At 41.8% G+C, this 24,796-nt stretch overlaps 2 protein-coding genes and 1 pseudogene across 2 annotated transcripts; 1 reads left to right on the forward strand and 2 right to left on the reverse strand.

The window, feature by feature from the left end:
* The first annotated feature begins 4,352 nt into the window (after nt 1-4,352).
* LOC134182048 (centrosome-associated protein CEP250-like) lies at nt 4,353-8,263 on the forward strand. Its single transcript, XM_062649371.1, has 6 exons — nt 4,353-4,613; nt 4,674-4,799; nt 4,864-4,986; nt 5,062-5,160; nt 6,286-6,879; nt 7,181-8,263. Exons 1-6 carry the CDS (start codon nt 4,499-4,501, stop codon nt 7,894-7,896), a joined length of 1,773 nt encoding a protein of 590 aa, XP_062505355.1. The 5' UTR covers nt 4,353-4,498; the 3' UTR covers nt 7,897-8,263.
* A 265-nt stretch (nt 8,264-8,528) lies between these two features.
* LOC134182368 (6-phosphogluconate dehydrogenase, decarboxylating-like) lies at nt 8,529-14,037 on the reverse strand (annotated as a pseudogene).
* A 997-nt stretch (nt 14,038-15,034) lies between these two features.
* LOC134182369 (uncharacterized) lies at nt 15,035-18,269 on the reverse strand. The gene has a single exon (XM_062649765.1). The coding sequence runs from the start codon at nt 18,267-18,269 to the stop codon at nt 15,132-15,134; it is 3,138 nt and encodes a 1,045-aa protein (XP_062505749.1). The 3' UTR covers nt 15,035-15,131.
* Nucleotides 18,270-24,796: the final 6,527 nt, after the last annotated feature.

The following is a 24,796-nucleotide window of genomic DNA, read 5'->3' on the forward strand; positions in this document are numbered from 1 at the left end:
CATCAACAGATACAAGTCATACTTTGTCAGAAATGAATGTAGAACAATGAGAGTAGCATAGCTGGTTGTGACAAGAGTTTTGTAGTAAGACAGCAATACAAAGAGCCACAGCAAGTGAGAGCAGCAAGGAAAATGCATTCTATCTTTAATTAGCTACGAGCGTAAAAGGACACTACAATAAGTGGTGGACTGCTTCGCGAGAAGCTCACTCTAAACGGGCTGAATTGACTTCTGGTCTGTCTGTCGGTATGTGGCTATGTTTGTTTGTTTGTATGTTTTTAGTAAGCGTGTGTCACGTTTGGGGAGTTTGTTGAGCCAATCAGCAATCGTTTTGGGACGCGAAACATAAGTGATGCAACAATAGCTTGTCGGCGTGAATCACTGTCGGGAATTTGTTGAGCCAATCAGTAGTCTTTTGGGACACCAGCAATGGGTGATGTAACAATCCCGCGCATTATGACAGAAAAGCCGAGATGTCATATCCATAGTAAAAACGTTAAACCGTCAAACTGAGAAGCGCAGAGTAAAGTTTAGGCTAAAGTTGTACGTGTCTGTTATTTTTTACAGAAGAATCGCAAAACAAACGAATTGATCGTTCTTCAAGAAGCCAAGCGAAGGTCCCATGGGACCATGCATGTGTACCGTTGCGCACGACCAACATGTCATCCGCAATGTTCAAGAGAGCAAAATGTTTTAGCTGTAAGTAAATCTGATGATGAACGATCGGCGGCGTCTTGCAAGAAAGATTTGTAGGAAATGCTAACGCTGCTTCTGGATCCGGTCACTAGATGTCGCTTGACAGTATTTCTAGGAGACGTACGAGATCAATCTTTATCTATCTAGCTACGACGAATTATCATCGGAACGAAAGATGCTAGCAACGTACAGCTCAACGAAAGCATGATAATCTCGTCCACCTCAGTAGTTAATGCAAGTGATGCAAGATGGAGCGCTATAAAGAATGGAGAAATAACGTGGATAACAAGTACGCTGAGTGCCTCTGTGCAATAAACTATATTTACAGGTGTAAGTAGGACTGATGATAAACGATCGACGTCGTCTTGCAAGAAAGATCTAGAGGAAACGTTGCGTGCTTTCTTCTGGATCCGCTCACTACACATACATGTCGCTTCACAGTATTTCCCGTGCACGTACATCGATCTCTAGCTACGAAGAATCAATTTTAGCGGAATGAAAGATGATAGCAACGGCTCAACAAAAGCATGACAATCCTGTGCACCTCAAGTGATGAAAGCAAGAAAGCTACTTGCAGAATTGAGAAATAACGTGGATAAGAAGCCCACTCCACCAGACCCAGCTGTCACACTTGTGCATGTACTGAATTGGAAGTGTAATGTGGGACATTGATGATATTTAGTTAATTATCTTTAATCACATTGAGGCATTCCTGGGTTTTCAAAGAATTATACATTCTAGCATCAAGCTAATGATTAATTAATGATAATGACAATCATTAGACAAAAATTAGTAAAAATGTACATTAATATTTACAATGAATACGCACACATGCACACACACACATGCACACACAAACATTGACACACACACACACACACACACACACACACACACACACACACACACACACACACACACACAAACACATTGACACACACACACACACCACATGCACACCACACGCGCGCACACACACACACACACACACACACACACACACACACACACACACATTGACACACACACAAACATACATTGACACATACACACACCACACACATACACACCACACACACACACACACACACACACACACACACACACACACACACACACACACACACATTGATACACACACACACACACACACACACACACACACACACACACACACACACACACACCACACACGCACGCACACACACACACACACACACACATACACACATTGACACACACACACCTACACACACACATGCATGCGCACACACACACACACACGCACACACACCCACACACACATTGACACACACACACACACACACACACACACACACACACACACACACACACACACATTGACACACACACACACACACACACACACACACACACACACACACCGTGCGCACACACACACACACACACACACACACATTGACACACACACACACACACTCGTAGCTCTGAAGCGATGGTGAAAACACAGCTTCATTTACTAATTTAGTGTATAGGGAAATATTAATGCAGAACAAAGTAAAAGAAAAGTAGAAATGGTAGTAGTGCAGCTAGATTTTCATTGTGATTTATGTGCACTACAGAGCTGCCAACTCTTCTGCATTGAGCGGGAGTCTCCCGCATTTGGGACCCTCTGCCGCTTACCCACATCTGGCATTAAATTTCCCAAATTCTGACTATTGGTGGGCGTGCCTGTTCTGTGTAACCATACCCTTAATTAACTAAGCTAGTACATCTGGATATCAATGTCTATGTGCCAGCCCCTCTCTCCATCCGGCTCTTTCATACTTGATTGGTCACAATCAGAGTCTCTGGGTCACAATATTGACATAGAAGGAGGAGTCGGTCAGGCAAAACTGTCGGAAAGTGGAAAAGGGAGAGGGGCTGGCTACCCTAGACTACCAAGGAGTTGTATATTGCTGGAAAAGCGATCGAAGAAGGCCAGAGAATCTAAAACATTCGAACTAGCAGCGAGACTATTACTGTGTATATATATACCTCATTTATAGATTTAGTCTAGGCTTCTATTTTAATAACAGGCAGTGTTTTACATTTGTTGCAGTTTGCTTATTTAAGTTAAGTGTATTGTAATTAATTAATTAATTAATGGCTTCTACTCCAACCGAGCATGCAAATATTTAAATTTTGATAATTGTATATTATTTATATATTATTTAACATTTATTACGATATAAAATTTAATGATATTAATGCTATTGTAGGTGTCATAAAAATTTTTTTAAACCTCACGCATTCTTCTGCATTCTTTTCTGCACACTCACGCACTTTGATTCGGCTAGGTTGGCAGGTCTTGCACGATGTCTAGTGTGTAGTGTGTGTTTAGAGGTGAAGATGTTGGGAGGGTCTGACAGACTGTGAAGAGAGACAACGACTAGAAGAGATGACGTGACTGACTGTTGTGTTGTTGTGTCTCTAATTTAGAGTTAAACAATATGGGAGTGTATCTATACGATGAGGGCAAGTATGTAAGAGCAACAGAACATGTAAGAGAGTCACTCAACATCAAGCGTAGATTGTCTTCTGTGAACAAAGTCAACATGGCAGGAAGTGAGTAAGAGTGATGTTGTGAGTTTGTAAGTGAATGTAATATTGAGTGTTAGGTTTATGAGTTTGTTAATTAATGAAGTAATGTAGTGTTGCAGCTTGTGTAGAGTGTAAGAGATGAGAGGAAGACATGAACGGGTCGTCAAGGAGGACACATAGACAAAGAGAGAAGAAAAGTGAATTTAGACATTGTGAATTGAAGTCAATGTCTTTAGTTAAGTGGAGGGAAGTGATGAAAGTGGAGAAGCACGACTTTATACGAGTCTTTGTGTTGCATTTGTGAATGTTAATAGATACGGTCAGATGTGGTCGTTGCAAGCATGTTTGTTCCCTTAGTGTTTGTTGTATTAATGCAACTGTCAGATTATTGGTAATGTGGACATGAGGACTTTGTGTCACATTTGTAAATTGGTTGTACGTGTATGTTTGTGGGAAAGCAAGGATGTCAGTTTATTGGATGTCAGAGTAACGAGGTGTGACTATGTGCTGATGTTAGAGTGTGTGTATATTTATGATGGAAAATTGCAGTCGTGATTATGATGTTTACTGCTTTGTATTTATTTGTGTGATGTGAGAAAAGAATAAAGAATGCTGATTCATTTGCTGGTAAAATTGCTAATCTTCAATCAAACATTTATTTATTAAATATGAAATATTGTTTTGTGGTGTTTTGTTTTGTAGAAATTTATTGATAAAGGATTTTACATTTTATTCATTAATATTAAGGCTTTAAAAATATTGATATCAATGACTTTTGTTTTAAGTGTATTTTGTTGTTTAGCTTGTCTTTGGTTGTCACATTGCCTTTTCTCTCAATGTCTAACAAAAGAAGCAGAAGATGTGATGAGAGAAGGTTTTGGTTTAGCTATTAGCACAGATGACAACTATCTTAAAGCACTAGGTGAGTATGGTGTGTGAATTGAATTGTTGTTTGTTGTTGCTGATTGTGTTTGAGTAGCTGCTACTCGATTGGCTTATGCAATTCAACTAAATGAAGGAACAGAAGAGAAAGTGAAAAAATTGTTACAACAGGCTGATGGATGGATTCAAATGATGGGAGAAGGACAAGGCAAGGCACGTGGTATGTTACAAGATGGAAATGAGTTTGAAGAGTTTAATGTTGACAGTAACATTGAGATAATCATTGAACTTGTCAGTGTGTTAGATGTGTGACATACGTTGCTGACTTGTGTTGTGTTGTGTAGTGTTGAGTGAAATGGGAGAAGTATTGGTGATAAGGGGTGAGTACAAGTGTGCCAATAGGATACTGCAAGAAGCAGCAAGAATGCAAAGACACGTTTTACCAACCAACCATTGGGAGACTGCTATAAGTGAGAGATTGTAAATATGAGAATTGTCTCTTAATTATGTTTATTGTTCCTTTTGTTCAGCTCTTTGTCGTATGGCAGAAAAGCAAGCGAAACAAGACCAACAAATGGCTGCTTTGCAGTTGTTCCAAGAGTCATCAGAAATGATGAGCAAATCAATAGGTGTGGAACACCCAATAAGAGGAAGAAGTAATTCATTGTCTAGAGTCATATTTTGTTTTGTTTTAACTGTAGAATGTTTATTTGTATTCAGGTTTATTTGGTGTTGCTAAAGTCCTTGTAAGACAACAGAAGTGGGAAGAAGCAGAAAGGATCTTGAAGGAAAGTGTCAACATTTTGGGTGTGACTCTAGGGTACCACCCCACAACAAGTGCAGGTGTGTTGTCACATAAAATGATTAGAAATGATCGAAAGTGGACAAAGTAGGAGTTCTATCTTATTGTGTGTATAGCAATTCGAGATCTGAACTATTGCTTACGAATGCTAAAGAAAGATCAAGAAGCAGTCGACATTTTGCAACAACATCAACGAGCTGTTTCTTATCATCAAGGTATACACTCATTTACTTATGAGCTCACAATTATTCTTGCAGGAAATTTTTGTATAAACTGTGCTGTAGTGACTTTCCTTATACTCAATGAGCAGACGATTCAAATCCAATTGCATTGACTAATTCAGTTGGTGATGATGAGGTCACATGTAGCATGTAATGTGACACGAGATGTGGGATAAACATAAACAGGGTTCTTGTCAGAGCCACCAAGCCGGCAAATTGAATAACTTGTTGGACAGAAATTAATGTGCTAATGCACGGAGTAAAAGATGCAAGGCGATGCTCTAAAATGATGTCTATTAAACCTTTCTGTCAAAAGTTATTGAGGATTTCCTAAGTTAGAAGTTAGAGACTAAAATGTGTGCATGTTGTATCAGTAGTGTATGTTGTTAGTTTATTACCTCAAACAAGCTGTGAGAAAACCCTAAGGCCATATTTTCACTAGCTCCATGATAAACTAGTTTAATTAACTTAAACGAGTTCATAAACTAAACCATTAAAGAAGGCGACTGTTTCCACGAGGGACATGCACATCCCAGGAGGTATACAGAGAAATCCGTTTTACAATGCGTGGTATTCCTGGAACAACCTTTTCTGTGATACATTGCACTGCTCTGCCACCGAGTCAGAGCAAGTTGGTTGTCACTCAGACTTCAAATTCAGCATCTACGTACATGCACCAGCTGCTGATTTCTCTCCTTTATTTGATGACGATTTCGTATTTTGAGGCAATTCCATACCAACAAAATAATACTAAATGGCATTGTCAGATGTCATCTTCAAGTGTATATGCTACTGTCACTTGACAGTTAAACTGAAACGACTTGCTAAACTTACTACAAACAGGTTTAGAAAATGTGGTTTAGGTCTAGAATATAACTGGTTTAGTGGAGGTGGAAACAGGTCAATCCCTAACCCAGTTTAGCCTAAACCAGTTGTTCAACTGGTTCAATTAAGCACTAGGGGAAACATGGTCTAAATATTTTTACCTTCATGTGATGGGATTGTTTGTTGACGGTTTGTTTTATGTACATACATGCTAGGTTTTCTGTCTTACTCACTCATCTGTTTATGTGTATTATTGCTTGTTTGAGTATTAATCTTTACTATTTATTTTTGTAGTCGAGCATCAAGCAAGTGCATTTCAAGTTGATGATTTACAAAGAGAGTTGGAGCAGCTCAGAGAAAGCAATCGAGCCATTCAAGCAGAGAAATCTGCTTTACAGCAGCAATTGGCTGATCAGGAGGCTGTAACTCATACCGTCATTGAGGAGAATGAACGTCAAGTGGGAGAAGTAAGGAGATTGCTGCAAGTTCTCCAGCAGTGTGATGAAGACATCAAACAATTGCAAACAGCAGTTCATGATCAGGAACATCTTGCAGCACAGAAACAGAGAGAAGCAAATTATCTACAGCAGGAAATCACGAGAATGACAAGCGAACTAGATGACAAAGAGGGACAACTACAACAACAGGGAGAAGAGTTGAATGATATGAGAAGCACAATAGAAGAACAGAGAAGACAAATTGATGTTTTGAGGCACGAGGTACAAGAGAAGCACACGACTAATGAACGTCTGGCAAGAGACTTGCAGAGACGTGAAAGGTCAGTGCAGGAGCTCCAACAACTTCAACGTCAATATGACAGCGTTATACAAATCCATGATGACAGTTTACACATGACTGGATTAGAGTTGGGAAAAGGAGCTTATGGAGGTAACAGAAATGAGTGAATTGTCTATTTACATGTAGCTATACAGTAGAGCACTATTTAGTTATCCGGACAGGTTGGGACCAGAGGTTGTCCATGCAGATAACTGGTATGAAGACTTTATTACAACAAGTGGCTATCATTACATGTGTAGCATATAGATTGTGTGTATTGTGACTCTGATTTTGTGATATTGTTTTCCACCACTGATTTTGTGGTCACACAATGACCAGGTGGCAGAGATGAGCTGTCCAGATAATAGGTGCTCTACTGTATGTGTATGTGTGTATTGATGGTGTATTGTAGAGGTTGGTGTTGGCATGTGGAGTGGTGTAGCAGTTGCTGTCAAGACATTTCATGAAGATCCGGTTAGAGTAGATGAACTCAATATTTCATTCATTCGACGTGAAGTGTCGGTGTCCAGTCGTGTCCATCACCCCAACGTCGTATCCATCTGTGGAGCTATCGCTGAGAATGAAGTTCCTCTTCGTATCGTCATGGAGCTTTTGGAAGGATCACTGAAAGATGTGATCAAAGCTGCTCTGAAAAGGAGATATCTGTCCATGAGGGAACAAGTGGATATAGCTGTGGGATGTCTGTGTGGTGTGATGTATCTTCACCAGCTGCAGCCTGCTCTTCTTCATGGAGACATTCGCTCTACCAACATTCTCATCAGCAAGACCATGGAAGCCAAAATCGGTGATCTGGGCTCTTGTCGCTTCTCTAACGAGTCACTTTCTGTTGGTCCTCTCAGTCCACAATACATTGCACCAGAACGAGTTGTGGAAGGTCACGAGTTGTGGAAGGTCACGCAGTCCCCCCACCCAACACAACACAAGCCGACATGTATAGCTTGGGAGTCACGTTTGTTGAGTTATTCACAGGAGTTGCTACAGAGAGGAAATTGCGTGAAACTCAGTTTCAAGCTGTTCCTTATGTTCCACTGCAGGACATTTGCTATGCTATGGCAGAAGAGAATCCACGTGATCGCATTTCTGCAGCAGCAGCTCTCATGCAAGTGAATGCAGTGAAGCAGAATGATGAGTACACTTCATGTCCTCCCAAAAGGATGGTGAAAGGCAAGAAACGCAACGAAGACAAAGTGACACTCGTAGAGATGCCGTGGATGTGACTTAGGAGCAGATAATTGTGATGTATTTGTTTGTCTGTTTGTCTCAATTCATCCAACTTTGCTGCTTGTTATAAATGCAATAGATGATGTTGCATGTGTGTAGTCTGCTGTGCAATATGAGTTGACATTGAACTTTTTGATAGTCTAGCAGTCAGTCTCACAGTTTTTACAGTTTGTGTTGATGTGAACTACAGTAAAACGTTTGACTGTAAGTGAATCTTTTTATAGACATTTAAATGTTGTTTGTCAGTTGTGTATGTCAATTCTGCAGCTATGTGTCAGTCTGTAATTGAAATTATACAACTTGCTTATTCATCTTGATTGTTTGTCTGTACGTTCTAATGGATAATAGGCAAGACACACAACCTGTGATGAGAAAACTGTTGAGAAATTGTGGTTGTGCTGATGGTAAGCATCAGCTTGTTGTCTGTCCATGTGTCTGTCTAATAATCAAGATGTTCCCCACTTCTTATTCACCTATATGTGGCAACCTACAAACCCAGTGTGTCAATCAGTAATGATTATTAATATCAAACTGAAAATCAATGAGAACAAGGAGAACAACTTACTTGTACTGCACCTAATTCATCAGAACAACCAATACAACTGTTGGGAGTAAATGATATCAGACAGACATCCATTTGAGCTAAAATGACAGCAACATACAATCTCATGCTGTCAAGATCAGAACAGCATCACTGAAACTGCAATGTTGATATCAATCACTACACTTGACCAATCAAGCAGTGTAAGTGAACGACAAGAGACAACCACTGTGGCCAGTCCAGTTGGTGTGGATGAGTTGACTGAGTTTGGAAAGCAGCTCATACGTGTGAGCACCAAAGTAATCTCTCTGTGCCTGGATGAGATTAGCTAGTAAGCTGCCTGATCTGTAGCCATCGTAAAAGGTGAGAGCAGTGCTGAAGTATGGAGTGGGGATACCAAGAGTGACAGCCATTGCACAGACTTTATGCCATGATGCCTGCAAGTAAGATTTTGTCAGTAAAGACACACAGACAGATAGACGAACAAGCAAACACACAAAACAATTACACACTGATACACAAACATGTAAACAGACAGAAGACTGACCTTCTAATGATGCAGCCACCTCTCCACATGAGAGCAATTGATCCATAGTTGAGTGTCCAATTGTATTCCTTTGCCGCTTCTCTCAGCAGCATGAAGCCCTGGGCATACGAGATAATCTTGGATGTATACAGAGCCTAACCACACCCACACAGATCACAATCAAAGGGCAACGAGATCCTCCACGACTTCTCACTGTCTGCATGTCTGATGTGCTCCACCATTTCCTTCCTGTCACCTGCTCACCCTGAGCTACATAAACACTAGACAAACAAACTAGACAAACAATGTGTCTTCTACTCACTTTGCATCTCTCAACCAACTCTTAAAACATGTTCGATAACATTATAATCCTCTTCCTTACTTTAGTACCTACACATTTCCAAATTCTGTTGGACTCGAAGTCAGAGCCATCTAGTACACATCCAATCACCAAGCCATTAATTGGTGACTCGTTCTCCATAAAACAAAAGCTTACATTGGAACAACTGATCTGGTGCTTCCATAAGTGAGGTACCAAGAACCTCTCTTAGAGATGATCTGGATGGAATCTTCAATCCTTACTACGTGGAGTGAAATAATGTACTTTGTATTATTACTAGCGGTATATTGGGGTACAGTTGTGAATTGCATAATTGAGGGACTTTGACTCAAGTGCCAATAGAAGACTAGCTACTTTACCAGACTTGGGAGAAAAGGGTATCGCCGAAGTTTGGAGATTCCATCCAGATCATCTCTAAGAGAGGTTCTTGGTAACTTGATGACTTAATTAGGGAAGCACCAGATCTGTTGTTCCATCGTAATATTTTGTTTTTATGGAGAGTGAGTCGCAATTAATTAACGGCTTGGTGAATGGGTGTGTACTGGAAGGTTCTGATTTGGAGTCAAACAGAATTTAAAAGAGCGTAAAAGAAGGACACCACAATAAGTGGTGGACTGCTTCGCGAGAAGCTTACTCTAAACGGGCTGAATTGACTTCCGGTCTGTCTGTCGGTATGTCGCTATGTTTGTATGCTTGTTTGTAAGCGGGTGTCACGCTCGGGGAGTTTGTCAGCCAATCAGCAGTCGTTTTGGGACGCGAAACGTAGGTGACGTAACAATAGCATATCAGCGTGAATCACTCTCGAGAATTTTTTGAGCCAATCAGCAGTCATTTGGGAGACCAACAATGGGTGACGTAACAATCCCGCGCATTATGACAGAAAAGCCGAGATGTCGTAAACCTCCATTTTATGGTCAAACCGAGAAGCGCAGAGTAATAGGCGTACGCGTTTGTTACTTTTACAGAAGAATCGCAAAACAAACGAATTCATCGTTCTTCAAGAAGCCAAGCGAAGGTCCCACGGGACCATGCATCTAGCTAATCACCGTTGCATGCGGACCACCAGCATGTCATCCGCGATCTTCAAGAGAGCAAAATGTTCTAAGTAGGACTGATGATGAACGATCGACGTCGTCTTGCAAGAAAGATTCGTAGGAAACGTTGACGCTGCTTTCTTCTGGATCCGGTCGCTAGCTGTACATGATGTCGCTTCACAGTATTTTTCTTCATCGAGAGGTACGTGCACTTTTTCTATCTACGTGTGTGGTGTACGCCTAGGTACTAGAGATTGTATCTTGGTTTGGTAATTGTAGAGACATGGATCGCGAAGTTACTGCTATGGAGGTGGACGAGCAGAAAGAGACGGATAAAAAGAAACAGACGGATGAGAAGAAAGGGACAGATGCACTTCGCCGGCAACAAAAGTGTGTCAAAGAGAATTAATAACACAGCGTCTGGAACTGTGCTTAATTTGTTTTTTCACGTATACAGAGGTAGAGGAAGAGAGAGAGGGGAGGGAGAAGAAGAGGGAGAGGAGGAGGAAACGGGACAGGAAAAGACGGCGTTACTAACTATTTTTTACGCCACGAATATTACTTTACATTTTTAATTTGTGTGTGTGTGTGTGTGTGTGTGTGTGTGTGTGTGTGTGTGTGTGTGTGTGTGTGTGTGTGTGTGTGTGTGTGTGTGTGTGTGTGTGTGTGTGTGTGTGTGTGTGTGTGTGTGTGTCTATTGATTCTGTAACTACTGTTAGTGAAATAATACAAATTACAAATTATGACGTTGCACATCACAAACGGAAGTAGCGACGCCGTATGCCTAGCTAGGAACGTTAACTTTTGTAACTCATAAGACTGCGGTAGAGGGTAGACAACTCAACTTGTGCGCAAAATTTCATCATAGGCTATGCGCCTCATGATCATCACAAACGACGATGTTATAATTATACAGCTGCATCGGTACTGTGGCGGAGGAATATACAACAGTTCGTAGTCTACAGTTTGCTCATAGTCATTAGTCAAAATTAAGTTCACCGTCGACTCAACGATCTGGGCAAGCCTCCGGCCACAGGATACGCAGTATAGCTGTGGATCAACTTTTAAGTTCAGTAAAAACTTACATTACCAAGGTTCACCACTTCGGAGGTATTTCATCACGGAACCCCCCACACACACACAGATGGACACACACACACACACACACACACACACACACACACACACACACACACACACACACACACACACACACACACACATGGACACATTCACACATGGACAAACACACACACACACACACACACACACACACACACACACACACACACACGCACACTTCTTTCTCTCGTCTTTTAAAGAGGAAAGGCAACGTGCAAACACAGACTCACCTACAGTAGACAATGTGAGTTAGTGCACACATTATAAAATGTTGTTTTCACGTTGTTTGTCTGACCGATCGGTGTGACAGGAATGCCCAAGTCGAGTGAAGAGATGGCTGTTCATTTGCCTGTTCCTTTCTGCAATAGAAATGTTACATGTATTATCGTTTGACCAATAGCTTAGTATCAAATACAGAACAACAAACAAGCAAACACACACAAACAAAGAAACAAACAAATAGTCATAGAGACCGACAAACAGCAGGCGCGTACGGAGGTTGGAGAGGATGTGAACAAACCGACCCATGTACTTCAGTCGGAGGTCCGCTCTTACCTCGATCTGTATACGACCAACCATGCATACAGACTGTAACTACGTACTAAAGTGCTGGCCTGCATGGGTTCCACATTCCAGATGCATGTCAGAGCCGAGAAAACGGCTATGACGCGAGTTCTCGACGAATTGTCTGGTACTCGTGTACACAGCGTGTTTTCCATGCAGTCAATCATGTTTGTTATATGGTGGTAGATAATACTAAAATTGATTTTGGTGATTCCTGCTACACTAATGTGGTTAGTAAAAGATTACGAGACGTGTCAAGTCTAGTCTCTTGCACAGTCTCTCTTAATTAACGCGTGTGCGAGGAGCGGGGCTGTGTAAGAGACTATAACACAGGAGATCTAGAGGATCAATCACAAAACGCTGAGGTATCGTGAGCGTGCGGTAGCTATATAGGTATAGTAGTTGCCTACTGTGACCACCCCTACTTACCATAGCTACGTGGACTATGTGGCTAGATCGATGTAAGCAGATTTAGACTCCAAGAGTCCTTGGAACGTAACATGCAGTGTATATCAGTATTACATTTATACTATGCATATTTACCAATGTCTTCCTAAAGACCTGGCAATTAATAAATAGATTCACTAGAATAGAGCATGTTGAACTGAATAGGAGGTCCATTAGAGCATTAAAAGAACCAACCCATGAAATGCGCCAAGTATGCCCCTGAACAGACATACAAACAGTCACACAGACAGACAGACAGACAGACAGATAGACAGACAGACAAATGAACAAATGGATGGACAGCAGAGTGAAATATAACAGTCGGTCATCGGTCATTGACCGGCCAACTGGTGTTCACGACCTACCACAATTTTGCTTCGATCGGACATACCTACATGACTGGTCAAGGTGTAATAGTTATTGCATGGATGGTACTGGTACAGTGTAAGGAATCAAGCAACCCAAAAGTCCAGACAACTGACAGAAGCATGCAGCTAGGCAAGATCTAAGAGTCGATGACCTCCAAATTTGTGAGTGCAAAATGACGTTTTAGAGCAATATCATATTTATTGCCCCAAACACCATTTATTGCACTAGCTGTAGTCGAATAGGACAAACAGCGGGAGGGCCACGTGCCTGTAACCAAGTTGTTTGTTGAACAACAACATGCTCTTGATAATTAGCTTGCTCATCTCTTGATCAGTTCATGTCATTACTTTACAGGCCTTGCTTTAATTAACTAAAATTTAATAAAAATTTTAGTTACAATGAATCCGCCACGACAAGCGTGCAACAAAACAACAGCAAACAAGCCAAATTTTATGTTTTGATTTTGATAGCAAATACATACAGAAATCAAATAAGAATAAATGCCCAACATTTAAAATGTTGGGTCAACCTCTTTTGCTAGAGCACGATGTCCGACCATAAATATTCACTCTGCAGCAAGGTGGCACAACTCGAGACCCAGAAACTGAGTACAGTACCAAACATTTATTAAAACAATTTGACAAACGCATGATACAGTATGCCACCTGCCTTTAGACTCTTAATTACTACCACTATAATCGAAACATCTGCAATAGCTTCACACGACCATCTTGTACGTCTTATGAGGTTGTCTGTTGCTGCACTGCCACTCCAGCAAGATGCTATTATGAATTGTTGTAGGGTTAGACAGTTGTTTGACTTGAGAAAGAAGGATTATACTATAGGTTGCTGTATTGTGTTGGCCATTCCTATGAGAAGGACACATACAAATACTGTATATAGATTTAGTGTAAGGATTAGTCTAGAGGCTGTTGAGTGAATACAGTTGTGTCGGGTAAATCGTCAATTGCTAATCAAGAAACCCCTACTACATGGTATCAAGAGTGGAATTCGAACCCACACCCACATACATGAACCAGAACTTTCCACCGTCGTGTGCTGCAATGATACACTCAGCCGTCATCTTCCGCAGTGCTGTATATAGACTCTGATCTTCCTTGTAGCCTTGTATAGGCAGACCATTGATAGTATAATTCCCATACTGGCGGGACCCGGAGTCCAGTCTGACAATGGCATTACTCAAAGACTAGACACCGGCCGGAAAAGCAATTAACACATTAATTTTTAGTTTCACTGTTAGCTTGGAGCCTGCAGAAGCCAAAGGATTCGTGGCTGGAGCCACGTTTGGCTCCATGGCCCTGGTAACACTCCCAAAATGTTTCGTGCATCTGATTGGCTGTTTTTCCAGTGTCTTTGGATGCCACGTACGACATAAAGAAAAGACTGCTGATTGGACCACATAAAGAAGGCGTGGCACATTCCTGCAGCATCACAGACAAAGTCAGCCACATAGTCTCCAGACCAAAGTCGGTTCAGTGCTCTACGTTGAGAGTATGCTACTTGTCAAGTGTTGTGACTTTTATGTCATGTTTCTTAGGGCTCCGCTAAAGTTAGAGTTATTCTGAGACTGAGGCCATCTAAATCGTAAACAAGAATGTTTTGTGTATACTGTAAATCAACAAAATATTGTAAGCATCTAACTTTCATAAATTTTGTAAGCAATCTCACATTTATACTAAAGTTAAATTCTTACTAATTTTTGGTGCTCTAAGCAATAGCAGATATTTACTGGACACCTTGTGAAATAGTACATTATACACATGCTTAGGTGCTTAGCAGATACTTACCCATGGTGCTGTGGTTTTGATTTTCTGTTGATATCGTGTTGATGTTCTGCACAGAAAAGTGGTTATGTTCATCAACGCTTATGAGGCTGCTTACGAAATGGCAAATTTGGACACTTACGAAAGTTTTCCACTTACAAAATTTTGTTGATTTACAGTAATTCTTCAATAACTGTGCTCAGAAATCTCTACAACCGCCAAAGGAGCGTGGCCATAAACAATAATGTGGCCTATGACAGTTGGGCTGCAACCTAGAACCCTGCAGACAGACAGACAGACAGACAGACAGAATCAAGTTTATTGTCAACAATCTTCACTACTACAAACAGTTATTGTTAAAATGAAATGTTCTACTTGTAGTCCGAGACTATTGCTAATGAGTAAAACACTGAATGTCTCTATCTACTCCCAAAACACTGTCATCTCCTAATGAGCGCACAGAAAGCCTTGACAGCTTCCGCAAAATCACTCTGCTGTTGCATTTTTGAAGAGTAATAGACAGTCTTTTCCTCCAGAAGGTTTTAAACTCTACCGCAATTCTTCTTCCATCAAAGCCTCTCGCCTTCTTCCCCAGTTCATTCATCAGCTCGTCAGCCTTTAAGCCCCACCTGCCGAAGTGTTCAAAGACGAGTGGGACAACTATAGGCTTCGATCCATCCGCAAGCGATTCCTCTGAGTATTTTTTTGACTTTGCTGCCTCTCGTTTAGCTGCTGCATGGCCACCTTCTCTGGCTGCACCTTTAATAATGTCTTTGCTCCAAGGGTGAGCTATCGAAACATCACATTCTTTTGTGATCCCAGTGTCAGTGTCGTAAAGCGTGATGTCAGGCCGGTTTTCGTTGTCTACAAATCGCTGTCTCGGTTCTATTTGATGGGGAATGAGTAAATCGCTTAGGCAATCACTCCATGCAGACACTATGGAGTTATGCGTCCACACAGGTCCACCTCCATATTTACATGTCAAAAGGTGATAGCCCTCGCGATCCAGCTCAGTTCCACAGTCACACGTCTTAAGCAGCCGGCTGAAAGGCAAACCAGCACCCAACCTCATACAAGACGCTACACGAAATTCATTCGGCTTCAGTGCGTTCTTGTCTGAAGTTGGTATTACCTCTAGCCATGCTCCAGCTCCTTTTCCGTGTAAGGACCTGATCCTTGCAACATGTCTCTCTGAGTTCATGCTTTTGATAACTTCTTCTGATCGTTTATGAGAAGCGTCTACCGTCAGGCGATGTTGCAATTTTCTAGGGTATTCTGTCATCTGCTCTAAGGTGTGAAACTGCTCGTCATCATCTGCACCCGACTTGGGTGGTAGTTTTGCCACCAATGTACGAATAAGTTGTCCTGTATTGCTACCTTCAATAAACCGTTCTAAACGATCTTTCAGAGGTGGAAATCTCAATGGCAGTTCTTTCAAAGAGTGTGCCCATGACGCCAGAAATGCTAGGTGAGCCATCTTCTGAGTTGATGATAAGCCAAATCCGCCGAACCCGACCTTCAGAGTGGCCTGGCTCCATCCGGTGTCATCCAATTCGTTCAAACCAACCATGTCAGTGAAAGTAGCCCTTGTAAGGTGGTCATGACAAACAGCTGCATGCAGTAACCTGTCAGGTGGCACAGTCCTAGCCAAAAAATTCAGCCTGGGGACATGACAATGTCTGAGCAAAAGGAGGCCACACTGAGGGTCGTCAAGTTCAAGTAGCTTTGAACACAACGAGCTGCCCATGTTAGCCACAGCCAGGCACCTAGACTGAACATAATCATGATTGCCTACAGGTGACCCCAACACGTCGATTCCATCTTTGCTAACTGGGACACCAGCGCTGAAATTATCAGGAGCAGTGGGAAAATACAATTTGCATTTTTCATCTTTGATTTCTAGACCGATCTCAGAAAGGGATGCCTTCAAATCCAAAAGGACTGCTAAAGCATCTTTTGGTGGTCCCAGAACATAGACATCATCCAGATATGCCAAAAGCGTAATGCCCGGGTGGTTATTCTGAATAACTGTTACAATGGGGTGCAATGCTGCCGAGAACAAAACTGGTCCAAGGGGGTCACCCTGATGGACACCTTCTTCTGACTGCAATTTCACCGTCCCCTGACCGTTGACATATATCAAAGTACTTGGTCTATCATACATTTGTCTCACATGGGCATAGATTTCAGGAAAGTTCTTCTTTGATTCTTTGAGTATGCTATCCCTTGATACCGAGTTAAAGGCGTTTTTTACATCCGTAGAGAGAACTGAACAGTCGGGATTGCTCTCCATGAGAAACGAAATGTGGTGTATCAATAACTCTGCCCCACCACGTGTAGCAATGCCATGTTGTATGGGGGAAAAGTAGGAGCAGAAAGATTCATTCAGCTGAATACACAGAGCCTTAGCTGTAATTCTCCTGATAGCTTCACCGATGGCAATGGGTCTTACATCAGAATTTGCTTTTGGTAAGGCAATGAGTCGAGATGCTGTCAGAAGTGGCAGAACTGAATCCGGAACTTTACCATCTGCAATGAGCGAGCACACTCCATAGAACAAGTTACAAGTCAAATCATTCTCCAGGAGCCCACGAAGATGTTCATATCGCCAACCAGAAGGCCCTGCTCCACTTCCTCTGGGTGCCTTCCTTATGGCCTCAAAATAAGCTTCCTTCTTTAAAGAAAAAGGATGCTCTGATTTCTCTTGCTCGTGAAAATCATCGTGAGACAACTGAGATGTCCTTCGCTTAGGATGTTTGCTTGAGAGCTTGCTTACAGTGTCATCAGTAGTAGGAGCAAGACCCTGACTAGTCAAAATTTGTGAAGCTCGAGACATCTCACCACACTGAATCAGACGCATAGCAGCCTTCTTTCTCTGATCTGGGCCTGAGGTAGAGCGAGATCTATTCGATCCTCCACGTAGATGAATCAGTTCATGCCAGTGAAACTGCAAAAAGCGATTGTAGATGGCCTTGACTTCTCTTGTACCTACTTTGCCACCTCTAGCATGTGGTTGGAGAAGCATTCTAGGAAGCAGAAGAAGGAGTTTCCATCCTCTATCACTGGTAGGGTCATCTTCAATCTTCCTCAAAGGAACAAGACAGCAGTCATGAAACAAACCTCGAAGACCAGGTGTTACATTCTGCACAGTTCGTGGTGGCATCCAATCCAATATGGCTTCCGTGGTCAGAGAGTCAATCAGCCTCCATGCCTCAGCCTCCCTGTCAGATTGGAAGTTTGCCTCCAATTCAACACCAGCAGAAGACTTATCAGGATGTGTAGACGCCTTAGCAGGTTCTTGTGATGAAGTTTGGGTGTGGTCAACGCATATGGAAGACGAACAACATCTGGATGTGTGTTGATGGATCTTGAGGAACCACTGAGAACACTTAGGACATTTAGATAACCCATGTTCTTGAATGAAAGCTTCTGGACAATCGTCAGGCCTGTGGAAACTCCTAATGTGTGCAAGAACCCGTTTGAACGTGTTCTCCCAGTTGCATCCAGCAATAGGGCAACGTATGCTGGCCATTACAGCATTAGAAGGCAAGATAAATGCTGCTAAACTGAATAGAAGCCAACACAAATCCGTCAGCGGGCGCATTCAAAACGACAGGAGCGCCATAGTCAACATCCGGACAGACAGACAGGCAGGCAGGCAGGTGGACAGGCAAGCAGAGAAACAGACAGACAGACAGACAGACAGACAGACAGGCAGGCAGGCAGGTGGACAGGCAAGCAGAGAGACAGACAGACAGGCAGACAGTTAACACAGATACAAAAAGGCAACAATTGCAAGTGATTATTTAGCTCTGACTGGCTACTTTGTCACGAACGCTATTTTGCTGGCAGTCTCTGCTGATTGGACTATATCATTAATGTCATGAATTCATCACAAACAAGAAAGCGATCCGTGTAATGTGCTTCTCCTCTTGCTCGCAACTATACGTAGCACCAGCTGCCCACTGCTCCTTCCATTGATGATAAACAGGATAGAAGCAGATGCTACCGTCCTTACAAATTTGTCTCAACTCGTAATGGCAATACCGGCAAGGGTAATGAACACTATACCACCAACTGGGTGCTCCCGCCCAAACAGTCGTTTTGCTCCCCTTGTCCTAGAGCAGAGACTGATGGTAAAATAGTGTATGTAACAAAGTAGCCGCGGTCATGGCTAAATAACCACTGAAAAGAATTAACAAAAATTGGAAAATAGAATAAATGTGTGCGATCAACACAGACATACAAACCTACTTTACAATGACAGCAGCTCTGACAAAGTCTCAGTAAATTGACCGAGTGTTACCTGTAGCAACGACAAGCCACAACTAAAACACACACACGCATGCACACAAACACACACACACACACACACACACACACGCACGCACACAAACACACACACACACACACACACACACACACACACACACACAACTAAACATTACAAACTGCTAGATACTGGTCACGCCCGTAGCAAACTGCTGGGCTTCTGTGCGCTACTCATATCAAGAGAAATTCTGGGCCTGCGTTAGCAATCTCCTGGAGCCGGGCCAGGTACACACAGAAGCACCGGCTTGTGAAGCCAACTGTGGTGTGAGCACTCGAAGTCTCACCTCATTCCAGTCGCTGATGTCACGTCACAGTCAATGACCACTTAGTCCCCCAGTCAAAGACCAGGTACACTCAAACCTCCCTAATTAAAACCTCCAAAATCCAGACACCTTCCTAGACCGCGGCCACTTCTATCCAGCACACAGGCTTTGAGGGTGAGCACTTTGGCAAGAAACTCCCCGTACAAACACTCAATTCTTAAACCATTTTGACTATCACATGCCAAAATGTAGAAAACCGCAAATGTATGGCTTCCAAATAGGTGCAACTGAATCAGCCTTAATTGAAATAAAGCTTAAAATTTTATTCATAAAATAGGCAAAAGTGTGGGTATGTGCAAGCGTGTGTGTGTGTGTGTGTGTGTGTGTGTGTGTGTGTCCATTGGAAGTGAGAAGCCAAATGTCATAGTCAGAGTTTGCTGACTACATTCTGCAGCATGGTACAGCGCGCACACACACACACACACACACACACACACACACACACACACACACACACACACGCACGCGCACACACACACACACACACACACACACACGCGTCTGTTTTCAAATTCCATTCATCAAGCCACAGCCAGACGTTCCCTCAGGCAGATCTGGTGATGGAATCTTGTGACCGAAGGTGGCAGGATGTCCAGTGAAGGTAAGGAGTGCACACTGAGTTGTACTGAACGTTCAAATAGGTTGCTCTACACTCTATCTAGGGTCGACACACATTTCTGTTCACTTGCTATTGTTTTCCAATTTTCAGAAAATATATCACCATTAACTAACTTATTGATACCAATTTATATGCCTACATTAATTACTAAGCTATATGTATTAATTAATTAAATTATTAAAATTTATTAATAACTATGAGCAATCAGTTGCATGTTTACCAGCTGATCAATGAATACGTCAACAGCACTGCCAGCTTTCACCAGCAGCATCACTCGTTGTGGTTCCTTCAGCTTCAAACTTTCTCTTTCAGGTACTTCACTCCGATGACCTTCATATCCTTCGCTTCTGTTGCCAAAAAATTGATCAACTTTTCCACGGTGCGATTATATGCACAAACCTAAAAATGTAAAAAATATTTTATAAAATAATACATAATTAATTATAAATAAAATATAAATAATAAATTAATTTATAAATATAAAAATTAAATTAAATTAAATACATCATTTCATGAGTGCAATTAAATTTAATGTCTATCATGCAAAAATTGCACTAATTGCTACATCATGCTATTAGTCTACTGGACAAGTCTGAAAATTGGCTCAGAAATAGAGTTACAACTTCTTCCAACAAGCTGAGACTCAGATATGTTTTAAATGATGTGCTAGCAATCACAAACACAGTTGTTGGCCTTCGGTCAATTGTGGAGGAGCGAGACCATCTTGCTGGCTGCTTGTCAACGTGTGTGTGTGTGTGTGTGTGTGTGTGTGTTTCACTGTGTGTGTTTGTGTGTGTGTGTGTGTGTGTGTGTGCGCGCGCAAGTGTGTGTGTGTGTGTGCATGTGTGTGTGTGTGTGTGTGTGTGTGTGTGTGTGTGTGTGTGCACACGCGCGTGTAATACCAATACTCTGCATGCTAATTGATTTTGTGTTTGTTAGACATGTGTGAGCCGATGCATCTCAATTATAAGCATTTTCGTCAAGACATTTACAAGCTACAATAACCATTGATATTAATTGTTACCAATGAGGTAATATTTCTATAGATTTTTTAATGTCAATTTGCAGAGTAGAGCGTAAGATAACTTTCGCGTTTGTTGATGCAAACTAAATAATTCGATTCATTACTGCTGCTGCAACAGCAACTTGTTGGATTGTTTCTGCAGAGAAATGGATTTCTATCAGACTAAATGTAGACACAGTACGTGCAGTCATGTGTGGAATGTAAAGAGGGTGTTGTCATGCACTTACATGTACACATGTATTTCATTGTCAAAACTCATGGATCTCAGAATGTATCAAAGTCAGCGTTGCTAATGTGAATATGAGATTATATGCTTGACCTAGTCAGTCAAAATGCCAGCTAGTATAAAATCGTGAGTTTGTTACAACCGTGTAGCACAGTGAAGCAATTAAGTCTCAGTAAATCGACCAAGTGGTACCTGTAGTAAGACAAGCCACAACTACAACACACACACAAACGCGTGGGCGTGGTCGTTTCATTATACCATCCATTTCTACACTAATTTGAGTCAAACCTTCTCCTTCTGTGCATATCTTGCTCACTAAAACTCAAATTTGCTCTGAGAATAAAGAATAACGAAACAATTAAAAATAGAGACCAGAAAATTGGTTTGTTTGGTTGCCTGAATGATGGAGTGTCTCCGAGACTCTAATCCAAGTCTACTGGCCAATCCATAAATCTTTCTCTCTTCTCTGAATGGAAGGATGAGAGGAATACCGCGCTTACTGACTGCGCATGTGCATACCTGTGATCTAGGCCCCTCCCTATTGTGCTCTTGTTGAGTAGATTGTGCAAGTTGGTGTAATGGCGGAACGTCAGTCTACTGCTAACCCTAATGGTATCATTTGTGGGTGGAGATGTAGTGTTTGTTTCAGTTTTGTTCGTTTTTCTTTACAGATTTATTATTGAGAGCGAGGAAGCTGTGGGATGAGAGAAACTTTGTAGATTGCGAGACAATTTGTCGCCAATTGCTGTTACTCTATCAAACAGCAGAACATGCAACAATAGAGAAAGCAGATGGTTAGTGTGAAAATGTGTGAAGATGTAGAGATCTATTGATATTAACTATTTTATTTAAATTTGTGTTGCAAGCGCTCTATATGTTGGGGGTGTGTCTATATGAGCGACATAAAGTGAATGACGCCGTAAAGTTTGTGGAACAATGTTTGTCTATTGTACGAGATATTACACCTCAACATGAAAAGTTTCTGTCTTCAGGTAAGTGTGATTTCTGTTTTATTCATTGTTATGAGTTTATCTCACTAACACAACGCTTTCAACCTCTATTGACCGTTTATAGGAAATTTAGATAGTAAAGTTGAGGGTTACATCTAAAATGGTGCATTTCATCAGTTCTGTCAACAGTTTGTTTGTCAATTAATGTTTTATTGAATACTAGTATACATGGCCCGTCCTTCGTACGGGCAAGATACTGTAGTGTAAAGATAGGTCTGTGGACACGTCACGTGCATCTTTGTTGTGAGGTCTCGGATGTGCTGAATGAATTCGAATCTTGCTTTTCGCGCTTGTTTCGATAGAAATCGACACACTCCCCGTGTAGCGCTTAGTGAAGAAAACCTGTAGGTTGGATTCGGTGCGAATGCAATCGGAATTTGAAGAGAAACACAAGCGCTAGAAGAGTTAGTTTGGTCGGCAAAAGATATTCGATTACTCGAGGCTTTGCGAAGGACGACGATGCATACGGTCCACACAGGACGGTGTGGGCGTGTGTTGGAATGAACTGGAATGTGTAGCGTTTGCATCATCGAGAAATTTTACGTGAGGGTCAACCGCTTGAGAGGGGACCTGGTACATAATTTTTTTAATTTTTTACGCAAACCTTTCCCTGTGCGTGCCGAGTGTGCGTGCCGATTTCGGTTGCGAACGGACAAAAAACATGCCCGCCAAACGCGAACACACACAGACAATTTGAGCTTTATATATTGGGTGAACTCAGGATTGATATTAATTTGATATTTTATATTATTTTACAGAACAACAATTTTTGGTCATTAATTAATAATTTGGACAAAGTTTTATTAAATCTTGTTGCATTTGCTTTTTTCCATATTCTTCATGTGACATCATTTGTGTTCGTTATGATGGCAATTTGTTCTTCCATTAAGAGAATTACAATTTATAGCAGAATGTTTGTGTTTTGCATAAGTTACAGTAGGATGTGACTTATGTGAAGACTTTGGGACCTGCTCTATTCATAACTCTGAATAATCCAGATAATTGCATGATGTCTACTCACTACAGCTACACAAGCAAATCGTTTAACGTGTGGGACTGGTGAGAGTGGAATGTCTTCAGTTTGTTGTTGGTTTTGATGATGTCCCACATAGTAGAGCTCGCAATTGCAAAGTCTTGAGCAATGCAGACGTAGCTGCAGCCACCCGAGGCTTTCTTACAAATTTGTATCTTCTCTTCTATGGACAGAACCACTCTAGTTTGCTTCTAATTTGCAGTTGCAACATTTTGACAATCACAGATGAGGACGTGTCGTACTCTTGCAGTAGGTATTGTTTTGTGTGCAAAGCTAAGGCGAGTGGGAGGCAGCCTGTGTCTGGTAGACGGACGTGTTGGGATAACTGGTGTTTGTATGAGTGACATCCTGCTGTAATATTGTTGGATATTGAAGAGCCGTCCATCAACAGATACAAGTCATACTTTGTCAGAAATGAATGTAGAACAATGAGAGTAGCATAGCTGGTTGTGACAAGAGTTTTCTAGTAAGACAGCAATACAAAGAGCCACAGCGAGTGAGAGCATCAAGGAAAATGCATTCTATCTTTAATTAGCCATGAGCGTAAAAGAAGGACACCACAATAAGTGGTGGACTGCTTCGCGAGAAGCTCACTCTAAACAGGCTGAATTGACTTCCGGTCTGTCTGTTAGTAAGCGTGTGTCACGTTTGGGGAGTTTGTGGAGCCAATCAGCAATCGTTTTGGGACGCGAAACATAAGTGACGCAACAATAGCTTATCAGCGTGAATCACTGTCGGGAATTTGTTGAGCCAATCAGTAGTCTTTTGGGACACCAACAATGGGTGACGTAACAATCTCGCTCATTATGACAGAAAAGCCGAGATGTCATATCCATAGTAAAAACGTTAAACCGTCAAACTGAGAAGCGCAGAGTAAAGTTTAGGCTAGAGTTGTACGCATCAGTTATTTTTTACAGAAGAATCACAAAACAAACGAATTGATCGTTCTTCAAGAAGCAAAGGGAAGGTCTCATGGGACCATGCATGTGTACCGTTGCGCACGACCAACATGTCATCCGCGATCTTCAAGAGAGCAAAATGTTTTAGCTGTAAGTAAGTCTGATGATGAACGATCGGCGGCGTCTTGCAAGAAAGATTTGTAGGAAACGCTAACGCTGCTTCTGGATGCGGTCACTAGATGCCGCTTGACAGTATTTCTAGGAGACGTACGAGATCAATCTTTATCTATCTAGCTACGACGAATTATCATTGGGACGAAAGATGCTAGCAACGTGCGGCTCAACGAAAGCATGATAATCTCGTCCACCTCAGTAGTTAATGCAAGTGATGCAAGATGGAGCGCTATAACAAGTACGCTGAGTGGCTCCGTGCAATAAACTATATTTACAGGTGTAAGTAGGACTGATGATAAACGATCGACTTCGTCTTGCAAGAAAGATCTAGAGGAAACGTTGCGTGCTTTCTTCTGGATCCTCTCCCTACACATACATGTTGCTTCACAGTGTTTCCCGTGCACGTACATCGATCTCTA

Source organism: Corticium candelabrum, chromosome 7 (genome assembly GCF_963422355.1).
Source record: "Corticium candelabrum chromosome 7, ooCorCand1.1, whole genome shotgun sequence".
NCBI classification, from domain to species: Eukaryota; Metazoa; Porifera; class Homoscleromorpha; order Homosclerophorida; family Plakinidae; genus Corticium; species Corticium candelabrum.